The sequence below is a fragment of the Hemitrygon akajei genome, chromosome 32 (assembly GCF_048418815.1).
Source record: "Hemitrygon akajei chromosome 32, sHemAka1.3, whole genome shotgun sequence".
NCBI lineage: Eukaryota > Metazoa > Chordata > Chondrichthyes > Myliobatiformes > Dasyatidae > Hemitrygon > Hemitrygon akajei.
This window is the reverse complement of record NC_133155.1, coordinates 32,305,243-32,325,380: the sequence shown is the minus strand read 5'-3', so window position 1 is coordinate 32,325,380 and position 20,138 is coordinate 32,305,243. Positions and strand designations below refer to the sequence as shown.

At 42.8% G+C, this 20,138-nt stretch overlaps 1 protein-coding gene across 2 annotated transcripts in view; it reads right to left on the bottom strand.

The window, feature by feature from the left end:
* The window catches only part of oscp1b (organic solute carrier partner 1b), a 62,389-nt gene extending 42,675 nt beyond the window's left edge, over positions 1-19,714 (bottom strand). Inside the window, exons 1-4 of one of the 2 annotated variants that reach the window (XM_073034603.1) lie at positions 19,511-19,538; positions 19,096-19,149; positions 10,250-10,404; positions 9,463-9,630 (exon numbers count right to left, since the gene is read on the bottom strand). In XM_073034603.1, the coding sequence (XP_072890704.1) occupies positions 9,463-9,630; positions 10,250-10,402 (321 nt within the window). In that variant the 5' untranslated portion in view covers positions 10,403-10,404; positions 19,096-19,149; positions 19,511-19,538. Of the gene's footprint in view, positions 1-9,462; positions 9,631-10,249; positions 10,405-19,095; positions 19,150-19,510 lie in introns of both variants that reach the window. The other variant, XM_073034602.1, reaches the window with a different exon arrangement.
* Between the last annotated feature and the right edge of the window lie 424 nt (positions 19,715-20,138).

Below are 20,138 nucleotides of genomic sequence, written 5' to 3'. Positions count from 1 at the left end.
CAAGTGCTTAACCACACACTTCCCTACATTATATTCCATCTGTCACTTCTTTGTCCATTTCTCCCAGTCTGCCTCAGTTCTTCCATACATGCTCTGCTTCCTCAGTACTACCTTCCCTTCCACCTGCAGCACACCACTACTCACTGGAAGCCAACCAGAAAAGGCCCTTTTTATTACCACTCTTTGCCTTCTGATAGCCAGCCAATCTTCTGTCCTTTTTAGTAACTATCCCACAATGCCATGGGCTCTTATTTCATAAAGCAGCCTCGTGTAGCACCTTGTCAAAGGCCTTCTGAAAATCCAAAGAAACAACATCTACTATAGAAATAGTGCAGAGGAGATTTACAAGAACGTTGCCTGGATTGGAGAGGGTGCCTTATGAGAATAGGTTGAGTGAACTTGGCCTTTTCTCCTTGGAGCAATAGAGGATGAGAGGTGACCTGATAGAGGTGTATACGATGATGGGAGGCATTGATCGTGTGGATAGTGAGAGGCTTTTTCCCCAGGGTTAAAATGGCTAACACGAGGGGGCATACTTTTAAGGTGCTTGGAATTAGGTACAAAAGGGATGTCGGGTAAGGTTTTCCACACAGAGTGGTGGTGGAATGCATTGCCGGTGATGGTGGTAGAGGCGTATACAATAGGGTCTTTTAAGAGACCCTTAGGTACATGGAGCTTTGAAAAATAGAGGGCTATGCATTAGGGAAATTCTTAGCAGTTCCTAGAGTAGGTTACATGGTCGGCACAACATTGTGGGCCGAAGGGCCTGCAATGTGCTGTAGACTTCTATGTTCTATGTACTCCTTTATTTATCCTGCATATTATTTCCTCAAAGAATTCCATGAATGAGAATATAGGACAAAAGAGAAGAGTATATATTTATTTTTTCATCTTTAGGATGTACATTTCCTGCACCTTCCAAATTTGCTCCAGAAATACCAGCCATTGCTGTTCTGCTGTCATCCCTGCCAGTATCCCTTCCTAATCAACTTTGGCCAGCTCCTCTGCAATTCCTTTACTCCACTGTAACCCCTATACATTAGATTTTAGCTTTCAGTACAAAGATGTACTCGGGATCATTCGGGAGGCTGAAGATATTATAGATGAGACTTTTGAAGCACCCAGAGTACAGGCTTCGGACAGTAGGTGGGTGACGGGATGAAGTAGCCAGTGCAGGGCTCCCCTGTAGCCATTCCCCTCAGCAACAAGTATACCCCTGTGGATACTGGCTGTGGAGGGAGGCGACCCATCTGATCACAGCCATAGCAGCCAGGCTGGGGGGCACTGTGACCGGCTCGGAGGGAAGGGGAAAGTCAGGCAGTGTGCTAGTTATAGAGGAACAGAAGGGAGATTCAATGGTTGCAAAAGAGACACCAGGGATGGTGTGTTACCTCCCGGGTACAAGGGTCCATGATGTATCAGAGCGGCTGCTGGATATTCTCAAGTGGGAGGGGGAGCAGCCAGAAGTTGTGGTGTATTTCAGCACCAGTGACATACACAGAAAAGGGGAAGAGGTCCTACGCAGTCAGTAGATAGAGTTAGGAAAGAGGCTGGAGAATAGGACCTCCAAGGTTGTAATCTCCAGATTACACCCTATGCCAGGGTCTAGTGCAGGTAGGAATGGGGTGATAGCACATATGAATGAGTGGTTGCAGAGATGGTGTAGGGGACAGTTTTCAAGTTCTTGGATTATTGAAATCTTTTCTGGGGAAAGGGTGACCAGAACAAGAGGGACAGGTTGCACCCGAGCTGGAGGGGAACTAATATGCTGGCCAGGAGGTTTCCTGATGCTACTCGGAAGAGGTTGAACTAGTTTTGAAGGGGGCTGGGACCACAGCCCCAGGTCACTAAGGGAAGGATCAAACCAGAAGGTATATGTCAGGGAAAGTACTGAAAGGCAAAATTGAAATAAGAAATATGATGGGTTGGATAGTTTGAAGTGTGTATTTTAATGCTAGGAGTATTATGGATAAGGGTGATGAACTTGGAGCATGGATCAGTACATGAAACTATGATGTTGTAGCCATTACAGAAAATTTAGTTGAGAGAGGGGCACGAATGGGTGATTAATGTACCAGGTTTTCAAAGATTTAGAAAAAAATAGAGGAGGTAAAAGAGTGGGGGCTGGGGGATGAACCAAAGGCTGGGGTGGGCAGAACCACAAAACAATGTTGGTTGTAGTCCTGTACAATCAACAGTAAGGTGACCCAGGTAGGTCAGGTGACCTTAAGCCAATGGGATGGAGATCCAACAGTTCAGTTGATGAGGAACAGTATAAGACTCAGGAGCCCCAAATACGTAGGAGCGATAACTCTCCAGCAACCAGAGACCAACCATTGTGGATAAGGAGGATCCCGTGGGCATGTGGTGATCAGGACCATGAGGAACGCCTGGTCAGCACAGTCTCCTTTCCCGGGTAATAACCTTTTCTTCATTGACTGTTCATAGAGTGTCAGGGACTTCTAGTAGGGTGCACACAGGGAGATAGAGTATGAACCCACGTGCTTTTTAGTTAAAATAATAAAAGTTACTTGTCGGTACAGATTCTCTATAACTCACTGATCATTATTACAAGGGGCGGTTCTTGTAACAGAGCTCATTCTCACCCTCAGCCACCAAGCTCTATAATGGGGGCCTATAGCCAGGGAAGTGATCTTGTAATCTTTGACTTGTAAATCTGGTACATCTTACTTTTAAAGTAATTTATTTTTATTTGTTCTTACTTCCCTTTTAACATTTGTATATCTGTGCACTTGTAATGCTACTGTGACACTATAATTTCCTTTGGGATCAATAAAGTATCTATCTATCTATCTGCCACTTCTTTGCCCATTCTCCTAATCTGTCCAAGTCCTCTGCTCAACACTACCTGCCCCTCCACCTACCTTTGTATTGTTTGCAAACTTGGCTGCAAAATCGTTGACATATAATGTGAAAAGGAACAGTCCCAATACCAACCTCTGCAGAATGCCACTTGTCACCAACAGCCAATCAGAATAGACTCCTTTCATTCTGACTCTCTGCGTCCTGCCAATCTTCTATCCATACTAATATCTGTCCTGTAATACCATGGACTCTTATCTTGTTAAACAGCATTATATGCAGCATCTTGTCAAAGACCTTCTGAAAAACTGAGTAAACAACACCTGACTTTCCTTTGTTTATTCTGCATGTTATTTCCTCAAAGAATTCCAACCGATTTGTCAGGCAAGGTTTCTCCTTTAGTAAAAAAAAATCAGTCTTTGGCCTACTTTATCATGCATCTCCTAGTACTCTGAAACCTCATCCTTAATAATGGGATCCAACACCTTCCCAACTACTGAAGTCAAGCTCGAAGGCCCATAATATCCCTTCTTCTGCTTCCCTCCCTTCGAGTGATATTTGCATTTTTCCACTCCTTCGGAACCATTCCAGAAGCAGTGATTCTGGAAAGATCATTACTAATGTCTCCACAATCTCTTCGGCTATCCCTGGGGTGTAGTCCATCCAGTCCAGCTGACTAATCTACCTTCAGACCTTTCAGCTTCCCAAGCACCTTTTCTCCCAACTGACATTCTCGAGTTTCTGGCATACCACTGGTGTGTCTTCCATAGAAGACTGACGCAAAATATTGTTTAAGTTTGTCTGCCATGTCTTTGTCCCCCATTGTTACTGCTCCAGAGGCATTTTCCAGTGATCCAATACCCTCTCTTACTTTTTATATATCTGGAAAAAACCTCTTTCATACTATTAAGCTCCCAGCGATGAGCTTCTTTCAGCTATGTCGCAGTGACATCCACAACTTCATATCTGGCATTTGCTAGCTGCACTACATGATCTACCTTACTCCATGTGCTTCAAATATAACACCTTCAGTCCTGTATCATCACCTTTATCAATTTTGCCTCCTTGTTGCACTTCACCTCATATTTTTGAAGACAAACTTCTGCAGAAGTTGAGTGGAAAGCATTCTGCAACACCGCCTGATATGGAAACTCCAATGCACAGGAACGTAAATGTGACATTGAGTGATGGCTCAGCCAGTCTCATCATAGTTACAGCTCTCCCCCACCATCGAGGACATCTATAAGAGGCAACATTTCAAGAAGGTGAGATCAATCATCAGAGATCCCCACCATCTGGGTCGTGTCCCTTTTTCATAGCTGCCATCAGACAGGAAGTATTGAAACCTGAGGGCTCACACCTCAAGGTTCAACAACAGCTTCTTCGCCATTGCTTTCAGGCTCTTGAACTGATCTGACCACCTCAAGTTATAGTTCCTTCAACTTACTCTAACTGTTTTATTTTTAATCATTTAGTCAGGTATTTACAAGGTTAATTTATGTTTAAGTAATTTATGTTCTGCTTGTAATTTACTCTGCTGCTGCAGCAAAAAGCTAATTGTCATGAGCATATATTCAGGGTATATATGCCACGACAATGAACTTGAAATGTGACCCTGCAGGCAAATACTGGAGCAGCACAGGAAGAAATATCAACAATAGTCAGTGCAAGATTTTGTTCTGAAGACGTGCATGCAAGTAAGGTCAACAAATTTTTCTTCAGTAATATAACTCATCAGCTACATAACAGCTCAACAAAGAATCATGACACAATTACAACTTTTGTATTGTTTATCCTGCCCTCACAGAGTTAACACTAACAAAAGCATCATAAAAACAACTTGCAAACACTCATGCTTATTACATAAACCAGATTATACATAATTCAGGTTATTCACTGCCATTGGAAATATCATTTGAATTCCAAATATCATTGGAAAGATGATTTTATTTAGAGATACTGTATGCCGCCCAATTACAATCATGCGAACAGTTAACCCACTAACCCATATGGCTTTGGAATTTAAGAGGAAATCAGAGGAATCTCATACTGTCACAGGCAGAACATACAAACTCCTTACAGACAGCGGCAAAATTAAACCCAGTCATTAGTGCTGCAATAGCGATATGCTAACCACTATGCAACTGTGATACTCAATGTGGCATAGTTGTAAAGATCAACAATGTGGATATAAGTATGGATACATCTTTCTCCCTTATCATTCATCCCTTTTAACTAAGTTTAAACATCTAATTATTTTCCTTTTCCCCTTCCCACAATCTGATACTTTCCCTCTTATTTCAGGCACTCAAGAACAGGATGTTGCTCACACAATGCAGGAGAAGGCGAACAAAGATGATTAAAGTCGAGGCAATGACTTGATCTTCCATGGGTAGTTGCTATTACAAGTACAAATATTTTAGAGGTCAGGACAAAATGAAGCATCTGTATGTGGTGAAATATTGAGCACAAGTGCACAAGAGAAAACTAGTGCAATAAAAGCAACTATCCAGGTGGTCGCTTGCCAAAAGGAACTGCAAAACCTTCACTTTTCTGGGGAGGTCTTGGTTGAGGAAGGGCAGGCTATTAAATTTGATTGGACAACCAACCAAATACTTGGTACAGTATTACACATGAAATCAAGACAAACTAAAGCAGTGGGGGGATTCCAGCAGATTTATGTAGAGTTTCTCTTAAGGAAGAGGTAGTCATATTGTAAAACCTACCAAAAACCTAACAGCTGGAGGAATTCAGTGGTCAGGCAGTATGTGTGGAGGGTAACTGACAATCAGCAATCCAGGTCAAAACAATCCCACTGGGTGGAAAGAGTGCAGGTGAGATGGATGGTAAGAAAAGGTGAGAGGCTGAGGATTGGGGATGAGCTGGCAAGTAATAGGTGGATCCATGTTAGGACGGGCGATTGGCAAATGGAGTCAGGTTGGGAATGGAAGGCTGGAGGTAGAGGCTGAGAGATCAGAGGGCTGCAGATAATAGATCATCAAATGATAATATTGATAATCAAATCTGCATCTGTTGTTCAACGTTAATTTTTCAGTAATATGATAGGTGGAACAACAAAGGGCTGTAGATGATGGAATCTGATCAGAAAGGGAGGTGGAACACAGAACTAAATAACAGAGGTGGGTTGGCAAATGGGAACAGTGGGGAAAGGGGACCAAGTGGGAGGAATGTTGGGGAGATGAAAGAAACTGGACAATCGGGGAAGGGGAGAGTGGTTTGGGTGTGTGCAGGAGGACCTGCAAAGAGGAAAAGGGGCAGAGGGACAAGTTATTTGAAATCGGAGAGCAAAATTTCATCCAAAGTTCTTTCCTAGTTTCTCCTGTGCTTAAATTTTATTCTAATTTCTCTCTGCATGTGTATCTCAAATCTCATATTGAACCTACTCAAATTAAATATTGACTAATCAGCTTCTGTCTAGACAAACAAGGAAGCTGATATTGCAGTCTCTTCTTTTCATCAGGTACAGCTCCACTTGAGTTTTTAAACCATTCCTAAAACAGCCTACCTTGTCCGCAATAGCATTGATAGCTCAGTTTGTTGACAATCAACATTGGCACACCTTAGGGGTGCGTGTTTAGTCCACTGCCCTGCTCTCTCTACACCCTTGACTGTGTGGCTAGACGTGGCTTAAATGTCATCTATAGATTTGCTGATGATGCAACCGCTGTTTGCAGAATCTCAGATGGTGATGAGAAGGTGTACAAAAGCGAGATATATCAGGTAGTTGAGTGATGATGTAGCACCAGCCTTGCATTCAACATTAGTAGAACCAGAGTTGACTGAAAAGACGAGGGAACACACACCAATCATCACAGAGGGATCAGAAGTGGAGAGAGCGAGCAATTTCAAGCTCCTGGGTGTCTCCGAGGACCTAATCTGGTCCCAACATATTGATGCAGCTATAAAAGCGGCAAAACAGCGGCTATATTTCATTAGTAGTTTGAGGAGATTTGGTTTGTCACCTAAAACACTTGAAAACTTCTACAGACATACAGTGGAGAGCATTCTGACTGGCTGCATCACCATCTGTTATGGTGTGGGAAGGCTACTGCACAAGATCAAAATAAGCTGCAGAAAGTTGTAAAATTAGTCAGCTCCATCATGGATACCAGCCTCTGTAGTATCAGACAGATAAACAGACAGACATACTTTATTGATCCCGAGGGAAATTGGGTTTCGTTATAGCCGCACCAACCAAGAATAGTGAAGAAATATAGCAATATAAAACCATAAATAATTAAATAATAATAAGTTAATCATGCCAAGTAGAAATAAGTCCAGGACCAGCCTATTGGCTCAGGGTGTCTGACACTCCGAGGGAGGAGTTGTAAAGTTTGATGGCCACAGGTAGGAATGACTTCCTATGACGCTCAGAGTTACATCTCGGTGGAATGAGTCTCTGGCTGAATGTACTCCTGTGCCTAACCAGTACATTATGGAGTGGATGGGAGCCATTGTTCAAGATGGCATGCAAATTGGACAGCATCCTCTTTTCAGACACCACCGTCAGAGAGTCCAGTTCCACCCCCACAACATCACTGTCCTTACGAATGAGTTTGTTGATTCTGTTGGTGTCTGCTACCCTCAGCCTGCTGCCCCAGCACACAACAACAAACACGATAGTACTGGCCACCACAGCCTCATAGAACACCTTCAGCATCGTCCGGCAGACATTAAAGGACCTCAGTCTCCTCAGGAAATAGAGACGGCTCTGACCCTTCTTATAGACAGCCTCAGTGTTCTTTGACCAGTCCAGTTTATTGTCCATTCGTATCCCCAGGTATTTGTAATCCTCCACTATGTCCACACTGACCCCTTGGGTGGAAACAGGTGTCACCGGTGCCTTAGTCCTCCTCAGGTCCACCACCATCTCCTTAGTCTTTTTCACATTAAGCTGCAGATGATTCTGCTCGCACCATGTGACAAAGTTTCCCACCATAGCCCTGTACTCAGCGTCATCTCCCTTGCTGATGCATCCAACTATGGCAGAGTCATCAGAAAACTTCTGAAGATGGCAAGACTCTGTGTTGTAGTTGAAGTCCGAGGTGTAGATGGTGAAGAGAAAGGGAGACAGGACAGTTCCCTGTGGAGCCCCAGTGCTGCTGACCACTCTGTCTGACACACAGTGTTGCAAGCACACGTACTGCCAGTCAGGTAATCAATAATCCATGACACCAGGGAAGCATCCACCTGCATCACTGTCAGCTTCTCACCCAGCAGAGCAGGGCGGATGGTGTTGAACGCACTGGAGAAGTCAAAAAACATGACCCTCACAGTGCTCGCCAAGACAGGAGTGAAATACGCCAACTAGTGGAATGGTGCCACAGCAACAACCAAGCACTCAACAACAGTAAGACGAAAGAGCTGACTGTAGAACACGGGAAGGGTAAGACAAAGAAACACATACCAATCCTCACTGAGGGATCAGAAGTGGAGAGAGTGAGCAGCTTCAAGTTCCTGGGTGTCAAGATCTCTGAGGATCTAACCTGGTCCCAACATATTGATGTAGTCATAAAGAAGGCAAGACAGTGGCTATACTTTATTAAGACCTTGAAGAGAACAACAAATACACTCAAAAACTTCTATAGTTGTACCGTGGAGAGCATTCTGACAGAGTGCATCACTGTCTGGTATGGAGGGCCTACTGCACAGGACCAAAAGAAGCTGCAGAAGGTTGTAAATCTAGTCAGCTTCATGTTGGGCACTAGCCTACAAAGTACCCAGGACATCTTTAGGGAGCGGTGTCTCAGAAAGGCAGCATCCACTATTAAGGACCTCCAGCACCCAGGACATGCCCTTTTCTCGCTGTTACCATCAGGTAAGAGGTACAGAAGCCTGAGGGCACACACTCAGCGATTCAGGAACAGCTTCTTCCCCTCTGCCACCCTATTCCTAAATGGACATTAAAGCTTTGGACACTACCTCACCTTTTTAAATATACAGTATTTCTGTTTTTGCACATTTTGAAAAATCTATTCAATATATGTAATTGATTTACTTGTTTATTTATTATTATGTCTGCTAGATTACATATTGCATTGAACTGTTACTGCTAAGTTAACAAATTTCATGTCACATGCCAGTGATAATAAACCTGATTCTGATTATAAAGGAATGGTGCCTCAGAAAGGTGGCATCAATCATTAAGGACTCCCATCACCCAGGACATGCCCTTTTCTCATTGTTACCATCAGGAAAGAGGTACAGAAGCTTGAAGACACACACTCAGTGATTCAGGAACAGCTTTTTCCCTTCTGCTATCCGACTTCTAAATGGACATTGAACCATGAACACCACCTCACTACTTTTTTAAAAAAAATTCTAGCTTTGAACTACTCATTTTAATTTAACTGTTTAATATACATATATATTCTTACTGTAATTCAGTTTTTTTCTATATTTATCATGTATTGCAATGTACTGCTGCCACAAAGTTAACAAATTTCAAAACATATGCTGGTGATATTAAACTGATTCTATTTCTGAGCTCAGTAAATGATATCTTTAGAACCACTGTACCACACATTTCTCATTCATATTCAAGGACAAACTGATCTAAGATTGAATATTTGCCTTGTAATTATAAATATCACAGAATCACATGAAAACAACACTCACCTCAATCAGTTGTCGGAATGTCTCATCTACTTGGTTTAAAATGCTTGGAGAATCATGTACAAATTCCTTGACTGCATCCATATGATTCAATGTGACCAACAGTAGGTCTTTTGGCCTTGGACAGAGGAGTACTTGGTACTTGAATGCCATTGTCATCAAGTCATAGAGCTGGAGGTATGTGGAAAAAGAAAACTACCTGATGCACACAGGATTAAGATAAACTCATTACCCCAACCAATAATAATCTTAGTTGTTTCTTTCTTTATACATGTCCTTTCCCACTCTAGTCCATCTCCAAAACTTTATCTTAGAGATTAGGACTTTGGATCCACTCTCACATCCAAGCTGATGTGGGGAAACAAGTTGCCTGTTGTGAACCAACTAATTGGTACTCAAAAGCTTGCAGAGAATGACAGTCCCACTTTTTTGACTCAACTTCTTCAAGGAAGTAGCTAGCTTTATTTACAGATGGTTATTCCCAGATTTATTAACCCAAAATATGTGAAGGAGTGAAGCTGAGCCAGTGTTTGAGTTAAAATGTGTATTGCCATTGACTGGCAAAATAAGAATCTTTCAAACTGCTACTGTTTAACATCAGAGCATTGAAAAGGACATAAGCGAAGAGAGTATCAGTTTCTAAGAGCTTGTTCAAAAGTAGATGTAATCCAAAAACAATTTTCAATATTCTCTAGTATTTGATTAAAACAAGAATCTATCTATACACTTATGTAGCTAAAAAACCAACACATTGACAAAAGAATTAGGCAAGGCATTTATATTTATTCACCTTATCCATGCTAGCCTGATTCAGTCTCATAATGGAAGCATGAGCCAGTCGATCAAACACAGTTCTGAGGGCTTTCTTAGAATACAGCTCTTGAGGTTTGAATAGTTCTTCCATGAATTTCTTATTAAACATCGTACTGACAATGTCATTCATTACTGAAAAGAGAAGAAACATATAAATTATTTCAAAACATTAATATTTCCTCCAACAGTCTAGCAGGTAAATACAGTTCCGGGGATAGAACTGAACAGCTGAAACCAGGACTTGTACAGAAGATGTAATCATTAGAATATTAGAAAGCTTTTGACAAGAACAGGCTATTCAGCCCAACAAAGCTTGTCAAAATCCTATTCACACAGTCCATTGAAATAACTATCCAGTTTAGATTGAAAGTCTCTAAGATACTACTCTCAACTACACAACTAGGTAGTTTGTTACACATGTCCACAACTTGCTGCGTAAAGAAATGCTTCCTGATTTTAGTCTGAAATCTCCCTTTAACCAGTCTCCACCTATGGCCCCGTGTCCTCGTCGATAGATTAATTTTGAAATAGCAGCTAGCATCCACCTTACTTATACCCTTAATGATTTTAAACACTTCTATTATGCCTCCTGTCATTCTATGCCTACTTAGGCTAAAAAGGCTTAATTCTTTCAATCTTTCTTTTATAGCTCATACCCTGCAGACCTGGAATGAGTCTAGTCGCTCTCCTCTGAACTCTCTCCAGTGCCTTCACATCCCTCACAAAACAGGGAGACAAAAATTGTACACAGTACTCAAGGTGTGGCCTCAGAACACAGCTTAAGGGGAATGTCTCTGTACTTGAACTCCACTGAGCACATTATATAGCCCAACATTCTATTAGCCTTCCTGATGTTGATAGTCTATCAGGACACCCAAACTCTTCTCATACAGTGCTTGTTTAGGTTATTTTAGTTGGGTGCCAAGGACTAAACCAGTTATAATCAAACTGATTTGCAATGTACTAGTCAGAAACTTGAGTATAATGAACAGTTCTGACCATTATATTTGAGGATAAATACAATTTTGCTGGAGCACATGGGATTTATGGAGAATATTGTCAAGAATGGAAAATCCTTGCCACAAGGAAGGATTGGATCAGATTAGGTAAATTAAGCACAAAGTGATGAGGTACCTAGATGAAGTAAACAGGAAGGCTCTACTAGCAGAGGGTCAAAAATCGAGAGATATAAAGTACCAGCAAGGGTAAAACAATAGATGAAGATAAGGACCTGAAACTCAGTGTCTTTGGGGACACTCTCATACTTAACAATTCTTTGGTGTACACTTGAGATGCCGTGAACTGAAGGGTTATGGGGCTGATGACAAAACAAGCATAAATGTGAACAGGAGAAAATCTGCAGATGATGGAAATCCAAAGCAACACACAAAATGCTGCAGGAACTCTCAGGTCAGGCAGCATCTATGGAAAAAAGGAAACCGTCGACGCTTTGGGTTGAGATCCTTCATCCAGACTAGAAAGGAAGGGGAAGTCAGAATAAGAAGGTAGGGGAAGGGAGGAAGAAGGCAGGTAACAGGTTAAACTGTGGGAGGAGGTGACACAGAGAGCTGGAAAGTTGATTGCTGAAAGAGATAAAGGGTTGGAGAAGGGGGAATCTAACAGAAGGGGTTAAAAGACCATGGAAGAAAGGGAAGGGGGGAGAGGAGCACTAGAGGGAGGTGATAAGCAGGTAAGTAGATAAGGTGTGAGAGGGAAACAAGAATGAGGAATGGTGAAGGGGGGTAGACAATTATCAGAAGTTCGAGAAATCGATGTTTATGCCATCAGGTTGGAGGCTACCAAGATGGAATGTAAGGTGTTGCGCCTTAAACCTGAGTGTAGCCTCATCACGCCAGTAGAGGAGGTTGGACTGAGATAATAGAATTGGAATGGGAAATAGAATTGAAATGGGTAACCATCGGACTCAATGGGCCAAATGGCCTACTTCTGCTCCTATATCTTATGGTCTTATGTAAATCCCACTTTTTGTGGTGGATAGAGTGAAGATGCTTAATGAAGTATCCAATTTAGTGTACTGCACTCAATGCTCACAATATGGTCTTCACCACCCAAGAAGACATTGGGCGATGCTTCACAAAACACTTCTATTTGGGGAAACACTCACCTGTCACTTTAGTTCTCCATTACACTCTAACCCAGAGGTGTCGAACTCAATTGCACATGGGGCCAAAACGCAAAGCACACTTTAGGTCGCGGGCCGAACAGGATAAACATTTATTGAACACACTAAAACTAAACATTTTTTGAACATAAATATGAATAAAAACAGACAGGAATATTATTCCAGAAAAAATAAACTAAAACTTTAAATAACTTAAATATTTTGCTCTCCATAAAAATATCTCCTGTCAGTATTATACAAGTTAGAAATATGAGCATGCTGCAAAAAAACCCTGAAAATATAAATAAAATTTGTGCTTTTCAGCAAAAGTTAAAACAACAACAAATCAAAACACTCAGTTTTCTTTGCTCTTATGCCGTTTTGTCAGAGCTGGATGCTTGGCATCTTTTCTTGGCAATAAGTTCGTTTAGGTTTGGTGTAAGGTTCTGTGTTGTGGAGATTCTCAGGATGGACTGCAGGTGTTCATCAGTGAGACGACTCCTGTGTGATGTTTTGTTAATCTTCATCACTGAGAAAAGCTTCTCACACAGATATGTGCTACCAAACATGCACAAGGTTTGAGCCGCATGTAGACGAAGCTGAGGCATTGCTTCAGGAATGGAGCGAATAAACTGTACGGGCCCTGCAGTGTCGTACTTTGCCTTTAGTGTCCCATTACACTGCAGCTCTATCAGCTCCATCTGAATCTGTACAGGTGCAGTTTCCACGTCGACGGCAAATGGGTTGCGAAGCAGCTCGAAATTAATTTTTTGTGCTTCAAAGTCACCAAAGCGCCGTGCGAACTCAGTGCGAAGTGCGCTCAGTTTATCAGCAAAGTGCACATTTGGGAACATCATTGCGCCGACCTGGTTCAACATTACTTGGCAACAGGGAAAATGAGGCAAGTTGCACTGGTGCATTTGTGTCTCCCATAAGAGCAGCTTCACTTGAAATGCCTTCACTTTTCTCTTCGCCATTGTTAGGGGTTAGCTTTGACTTCAGAATAGCGTTGTATACAGCAACAGACGCTTGACGCGGGAATGTTCCCGGGTAGCCTATCGGCAGCTGTTGTGCTGCATTATGGGATCTGTAGTTTGTGTGTTATCAGCGCTTCATATCGCCGGGCCATTAATAATTAAAATAATAGATCTATCTAAAATGATCTCGCGGGCCGGATATAATTGTACGCCGGGCCGGATATGGCCCGCGGGCCTTGTGTTTGACACATATGCTCTAACCTATCCATCTTCGGCTTCTTCACACTGATCAATTTCTCGGATAATCACAATTGCATTTTCTGACTAGTTTTCAGGATTGAAAAATGAATTTGATGATTTTCTATAAAACTACCTTTGCTGTACCCTTCTGATGACATGTCAACAGGAACCATGAACCCAGTTTATCTCTTTTCACATTTGTTGCCTGCTCCAGCATTTTCTTTTCAGATTTCCAAAAACTGAAACTACTGCTTATTTACATAAATTATTATAGAAATTATTAGAAGGAAGGGAAATCTATTTATTCCAGAATACAAATCAACCTTATAGAAAAACACCTTCCCACAACTGTTATTCTCTACAGGAAGATTTGAGATTCACATGGGAGAGTAATAATGAGGAGTATGAACTGAATGTGTCAAAATAATTCAGGTATCGTCAACAAGAAGTCTAAATACATACATAAGGGGCTTCTATTTTTTATACTTAAGCTTTGCAAATTCCTTTTGTGGAATGCCTACAGGATGCTTTTTAGAGCAGCTTATGGCTGGAGCCCACCAGGGAAAAGGGAATTCTGGATAAGGTGTTGAGGAATGAACCAGACTTGATTAGGAAGCTTAAGGTAAAGGAACCCTTAGGAAATGGTGATCATAATATGATAGAACTCACCCTGCAGTTTGAGAGGGAGAAGCCATAACCAGATAAATTGGTATTACAATGGAGCAAAAGAACCTACAGAGAATGAGAGAAGCTGAGCAAAGTTGATTGGAAGGGGACACTAGCAGGGATGACAGCTGAGCAGCTGTGGCTGGAGTGTCTGAGAGTAATTCAGAGGGCACAGGATTGGTTCATCCTACAGAAGAAAGCATTCTAAAGGGAGGATGAGGCAGCCATGGCTGACAAGGGAAGTTAAAAGACAGAATAAAAGCAAAATATTGCAAATATTAGTGGGAAGCTAGAGCAACAACATTTTCAGTCTGCCTGTAGCCAATACAATTTTTCATACAAGGCATATGAAAAGAAAATAACAATTTTTAAAAATGGTACAATTATTTTACAAATCATAGTTGCCTTTAACCATAGGTCTCTTTAATGCCACTGGTACTTAACTGTCAGAACTTCACCACTCCCCTCACCTATTCTAAACACTCTTCTCTCCACGCTAATTGTCCTCTACCTGCCAAGGCCAGATGGCAGCTCTAAGACACTTCCTCTTACTTACGCCGAACTAGGTCCCCACTGAGAAGCATAACATCATCGTGTTCTATCCTGATCCTGATTGAGAAGTTGCAGAGCCTGGGCCACTGTACCACACTCTGCAATTGATCCTTGACTTCCTAACCGGAAGACCACAGTCTGCGCGGATTGGTGATAACATATCCTCTTCGCTGACGATCAACTGGGGTGTGTGCTTAGCCACTGCTCTACTCTCTGTACACATATGACTGTCTGGCTAGGCATAGCTCAAATATCATCTACATATTTGCTCACGATACAACCATTGTTGGTAGAATCTCAGGTAGCGACAAGAGGGCGTACAGGAGTGAGATATGCCAACTAGTGGAGTGGTGCTACAGCAACAACCTGGCACTCAACATCAGTAAAATGAAAGAGCTGATTGTGGACTTCAGGAAGGGTAAGACAAAAGAACACATACCAATCCTCACAGAGGGATCAGAAGTGGAGGGAGTGGGCAGTTTCATGTTTCTGGGTGTCAAAACCTCTGAGGTTCTAACCTGGTCCCAACACATTGATGTAGTCAGAAAGAAGGCAAGACAGCGGCTATACTTTATTAGGAGTTTGAAGCAATTTGGCATGTCAACAAATACACTCAAAAACTTCTATAGTTGTAACATGGGGAGCATTCTGACAGGCTGCATCCCTGTCTAGTATGGAAGGGCTACTGCACAGGACCGAAAGAAGCTGCACAAGGTTGTAAATCTAGTCAGCTCCATCTTGGGTACTAGCCTACAAAGTACCCAGGACATCTTTAGGGAGTGGTGTCTCAGAAAGGTAGCATCCATTATTAAAGACCTCCAGCACCCAGGGCATGCCCTTTTCTCACTGTTACCATCAGGTGGGAGATACAGAAGCCTGAAGGCACACACTCAGCGTTTCAGAAACAGCTTCTTCCCCTCTGCCATCTGATTCTTGAATGGACTTTGAAGCTTTGGACACCACCTCACTTTTTAAATATACAGTATTTCTGTTCTAGCACATTTTAAAATAAGCTATTCAATATACATAATTTACTTATTTATTATATTTTTATTTTTTTCTCTCTCTGCTAGATTATGTATTGCATTGAACTGCTGCTGCTAACAAATTTCACATCACATGCCAGTGATAATAAACTTGATTCTGATTCTGACCTCCCTTGATCTCTCCTCTACAGTCTCCAACCTCATTGTACTCTAACCCCACACTTCCCATTCTACCTCCTATGTAAGTTACACAAACCAAACCACTTCAGCAGCCCACTTCCCCCTGCTCCTGCTCCATTGAATTTGTGTCCACATATCTCAACTTGACTTTGCATACTCTCCATCACTTCAACAATATTCAGTTTCCTAAACCCAACTGCATCATTTTTACCATGTATGTCAAGGCTCTATGCTTTTTTCTTGAGAACAGGCCCAGTTAGTTTCCTTCCACACCAATCTCCTTCATTTAGTAGAACTGATGCTCACCTGTAACAACTTCTCTTTCAGTTCCTTCCACTTTCACCAGACCATCTCCCCTTACACTTTCCTACCTCTCACCATTTAGGCCCTTCCAGGTGAGGCAGACTGGGGAGAGATGGAGGAGTGGGAGCTTACATGGACCCCAGATATGCCTGTCTTTTCATCAGCTACATGGGAATAACCCATGTTCTAAGCCTACCCAAGTAACGCTCTCCAACGCATTGACACTGCATTGATGGTGCTTCCTACACCCATTCTAAGTTTGCCGATTTCAGTAACTTCACCCCCAGCTTCCACCCTGCGCTCAAAATCACTTGATCCATATCTGACACCCCTCTCCCTTTTCCTGATCTCTATTTGCATCTCCAGAGACAGATTATCTATTGATATTTTTTAACAAATCCATTAACCCTCCGTTATCTTGACTATACATCTTCCCATTCTATGACTTGCAAAGATGCTATTCCCTTCTATGTTACATCTGTTCCAATAATCAGACTTTTCATTCCAAGAATATGAAGCATTTTTTTTCAAAATGCCAGGTTGCCTCTCCACTGCAATCTACGCAGCCTTCACACACATATATTCCATTTCCCGCATGTCTGACCTTACCCTGTCGACCTCATCTGCAACAGTAACAAGGACAGGATTCCCCTTGTCCCTATCTACCACCCCAAGAGCCTCTATATCCAGCATCTCATTCTCTGCAACTTCTGCAATTTCCAATCGGATCCCAGCACTAGGCACATCTTTCCCTAACCACTTTTTGCAGGGATTATGCCCTCTGTGACTGCCTTGTCTGCTCATCCCTCCCCCACTGATCCTCCTACAAGTACTTAGCCCTGCAACTGTCCCAAATGTTACAGCTCCTCCTCCAACTATTTAGGCCCAAAAATGTCCTTCCAGGTAAGGCAGATTGGGGGGAGGGAGAGGAGCAGGAAATTACTTCATCTAACACCTTCCCTCTGTCAGCTATAACAGTCAGCATCTCCCAGTGGCCAGCCACTTTAATTCCACTTCCCATTCCCACAGTGACATGTCTACCCACACCTGATCTACTGTCCAGTTGAGGCTAGATGCAGATCAGAGGAAAGATACCTCATATTCCATCTTGGTAGTTGCCTACATGACAACATCAATATTGATTTCTTCAAATTCTGGTAATCACTCACCTCTAATCTACTCCTCCCCCCTTCTGTTCTCTCCTATCCCTCTAGACCCCTTACCCGCTCTCTATCCCCTCCCCTTGCCCATCACTTACACCTTCTTCCCTCGTTTCCCACCTCCTTCCATTTGCTTCATGACACACTGTTGTCTCCTATCAGATTCCACCTTCTTCAGTCTTTTGCCTCTTTCACCTATCACATCCCAATTTCTCACATCATTGTCACTCCCTCCCCAACCTATCTATCTTCCCCCTCACTTGGATTCACCTATCACCTGCCAGCCTGTGCTCCTTCCCTCTCCCTATCCATTTTTTTCTTGTTTTTGCCTTCTCACTGAAGAGTCTTGGCTCAAAATGTCATTTTCCTCCATATCTTGACTTGCTAAGTTCCTTCAGCATTTTTGGTGTGTTGCTGAAGATTTCCAGCATCTGCTGTGGTTCCTCCACTCAGTATGTTTCAATGAGATCACCCCTCATTCTCCTTAGCTCTCACAGATCAAACTTTATTAATCAGTTGCATAGTCAGCTCTCTCATCCCAGATACTAGTCTAGTACACACACACACAAGAGATTCTGCAGATGCTGGAAATCTGCAGAAAGGGAAGAAGGGAGCACCAGAGGGACATGATGGGCAGGAGAGGTGAAGGGGTGAGAGAGGAACGAGAACAAGGAACAGAAAAAGAGAGAAAGGGGATCCGGGAGAAATTACAAGAAGTTATAAACCTGATGTTCATGCAATCAGTTTGGAGTTCGTTCAGATGGACTATGAGGAGTTGCTGCTCCAACTCGAGTGTGGGTCAGTAAAAGGTGCTGTGGATTGACATGTCCGAATAGGAAATGGGTGGCCAGCGAGAAATCCTGCCTTTTGTGGTGTACGGAGTGAAGGTGCTTGACCAAGCAGTCCGCCAATCTATTTGGGTTTTACCGATGTAGAGGAGGCTGCACCAAGAGCACCAGATACTGTAGACAGTCTTGCAGGTGAAATGTTGCCTGACCTGGAAGGTGAGTCTAGCATCTTCAGTTTGTGCAAATTTCATTCATTTTCCAAAGACCAGTTTGATTTCTAACACTGCGCAAGCAGACACTCTTCAAAGGACCACGCATGACCATCTGACATAGCTTTCTAGTGCCCCACTGAAAGGACATACATGACAAGAGCCAGTATTTTGACCAGGGAAGGGTATAGAACACAGTGGAGTCTCATCTTGTCTTCAAAACAGTCATACACACAGTACTTCTGAATGGGTTAGTGATGACCAAGATCGCAGCAATTTTTTAAAACAAGTCAGAAACTTGGAGGAAGAGCAAAAGAAAATAACTAGTGAAATTCTATTTTTTTAAACTACTCCAACTTTTCCAAAACCAATCTGAAAAGATGCAGAAAGCACCTTTCACACTTTTATGATTTTTTCCCCTGACAGCACAATAACTCCAGTCAGCAACAGTAACTGCTGAATAACTCAAAAGTGTTTGTATGAGGGTTGTCTGGGTGTATATTATTGATACATTGCTGTCATGAGACATTGGGGTTTGACGAGGTGCATGTTTACATGTTTACAGTTTATCCAGCACCTGTAACAGTAAGAATTGTAGGATGGAAAATAATTGGGTTAATATTTTATAAAGTTAACCGACCTGCACTTGGGGTTTAGAGGTGGAAATGCTAGTCGCTGGTAGGGTTTTATTGTCCTGAGGGGGAAGAGGACGTACATTTGATTAGTTTATCAGACTACGGCATGGCGGTGGTTCACTGTAAAATCACAGCAGTCTAGGGATTTGGGATAACAGGAGTGGGGAAGCTAGTTCATTGCTTAGACACTGTTCTGGGTCCGGGGGGGGGGGGTGTTGGATAAACCTTAAAACATTACAGATCAGATAACTCGCCTCTCTTCATGGCCCGCTCGCCTTCGATCCCCGCCACTCGATTTCTCCCCCCTTCCCCGGGGACCCCGCTCGTTCCCACTGCCCGGGATCTCACTCGCCCCGCCCGCCCGCCCGCCAGCCCGCCAGCCCGCCAGGCTCTCCTACCCCGAGCAACAACGCTCCACACCTTTCTTGGCCTTATCGTTCGGGATGTTCTGGGCCCGGAGCCGCTGATCGAGGATGTACAGCATCTCTCCGCCGAGGTTAATGAAGAGCAGGGGCAGCGTTCGCAGCGACATGTCGGCCGACACTCACCCGGCTGCTCCGCTGTTGCCTTGACGCGTCCGTTGCCAGGTTGGCGATGCAAGCAGCAATCCACCAATCAGCAGCACTGGCACTATGAGGTGCGATTTAAGGGATTAATTAAAGTACCAGAGAATTCCTTAAAAATATTTGAGCCGACGGTAAATCTAATCTAGGGGGATCGGACGTGATGTTTATTTTGACAATTAAATATCTATTTATTATAGTTTTAGATGCATTTATTACCTATCGCAAAGTGTCGTTGAGAAGGTGGGAATGAACTGCCTTTTGGAACCATTGCAGAGTTTCTGGTGAAGGGGCTCCCACTGCTGTTGGAAGGAGGGTTGCAGGATTTGCTTACAGTTATGATGAAGGAACAATGTTAATTTTCCAAATCAGGATGGTGTACAACTTGCAGGGGAACCTGTAGATGGCGATGTTCCCATGTTGGAAAGTAGCACACAAATTGCAGGAGGAACTCAGTAGCTCAAGGGAAATAAAGGTTAAGATGA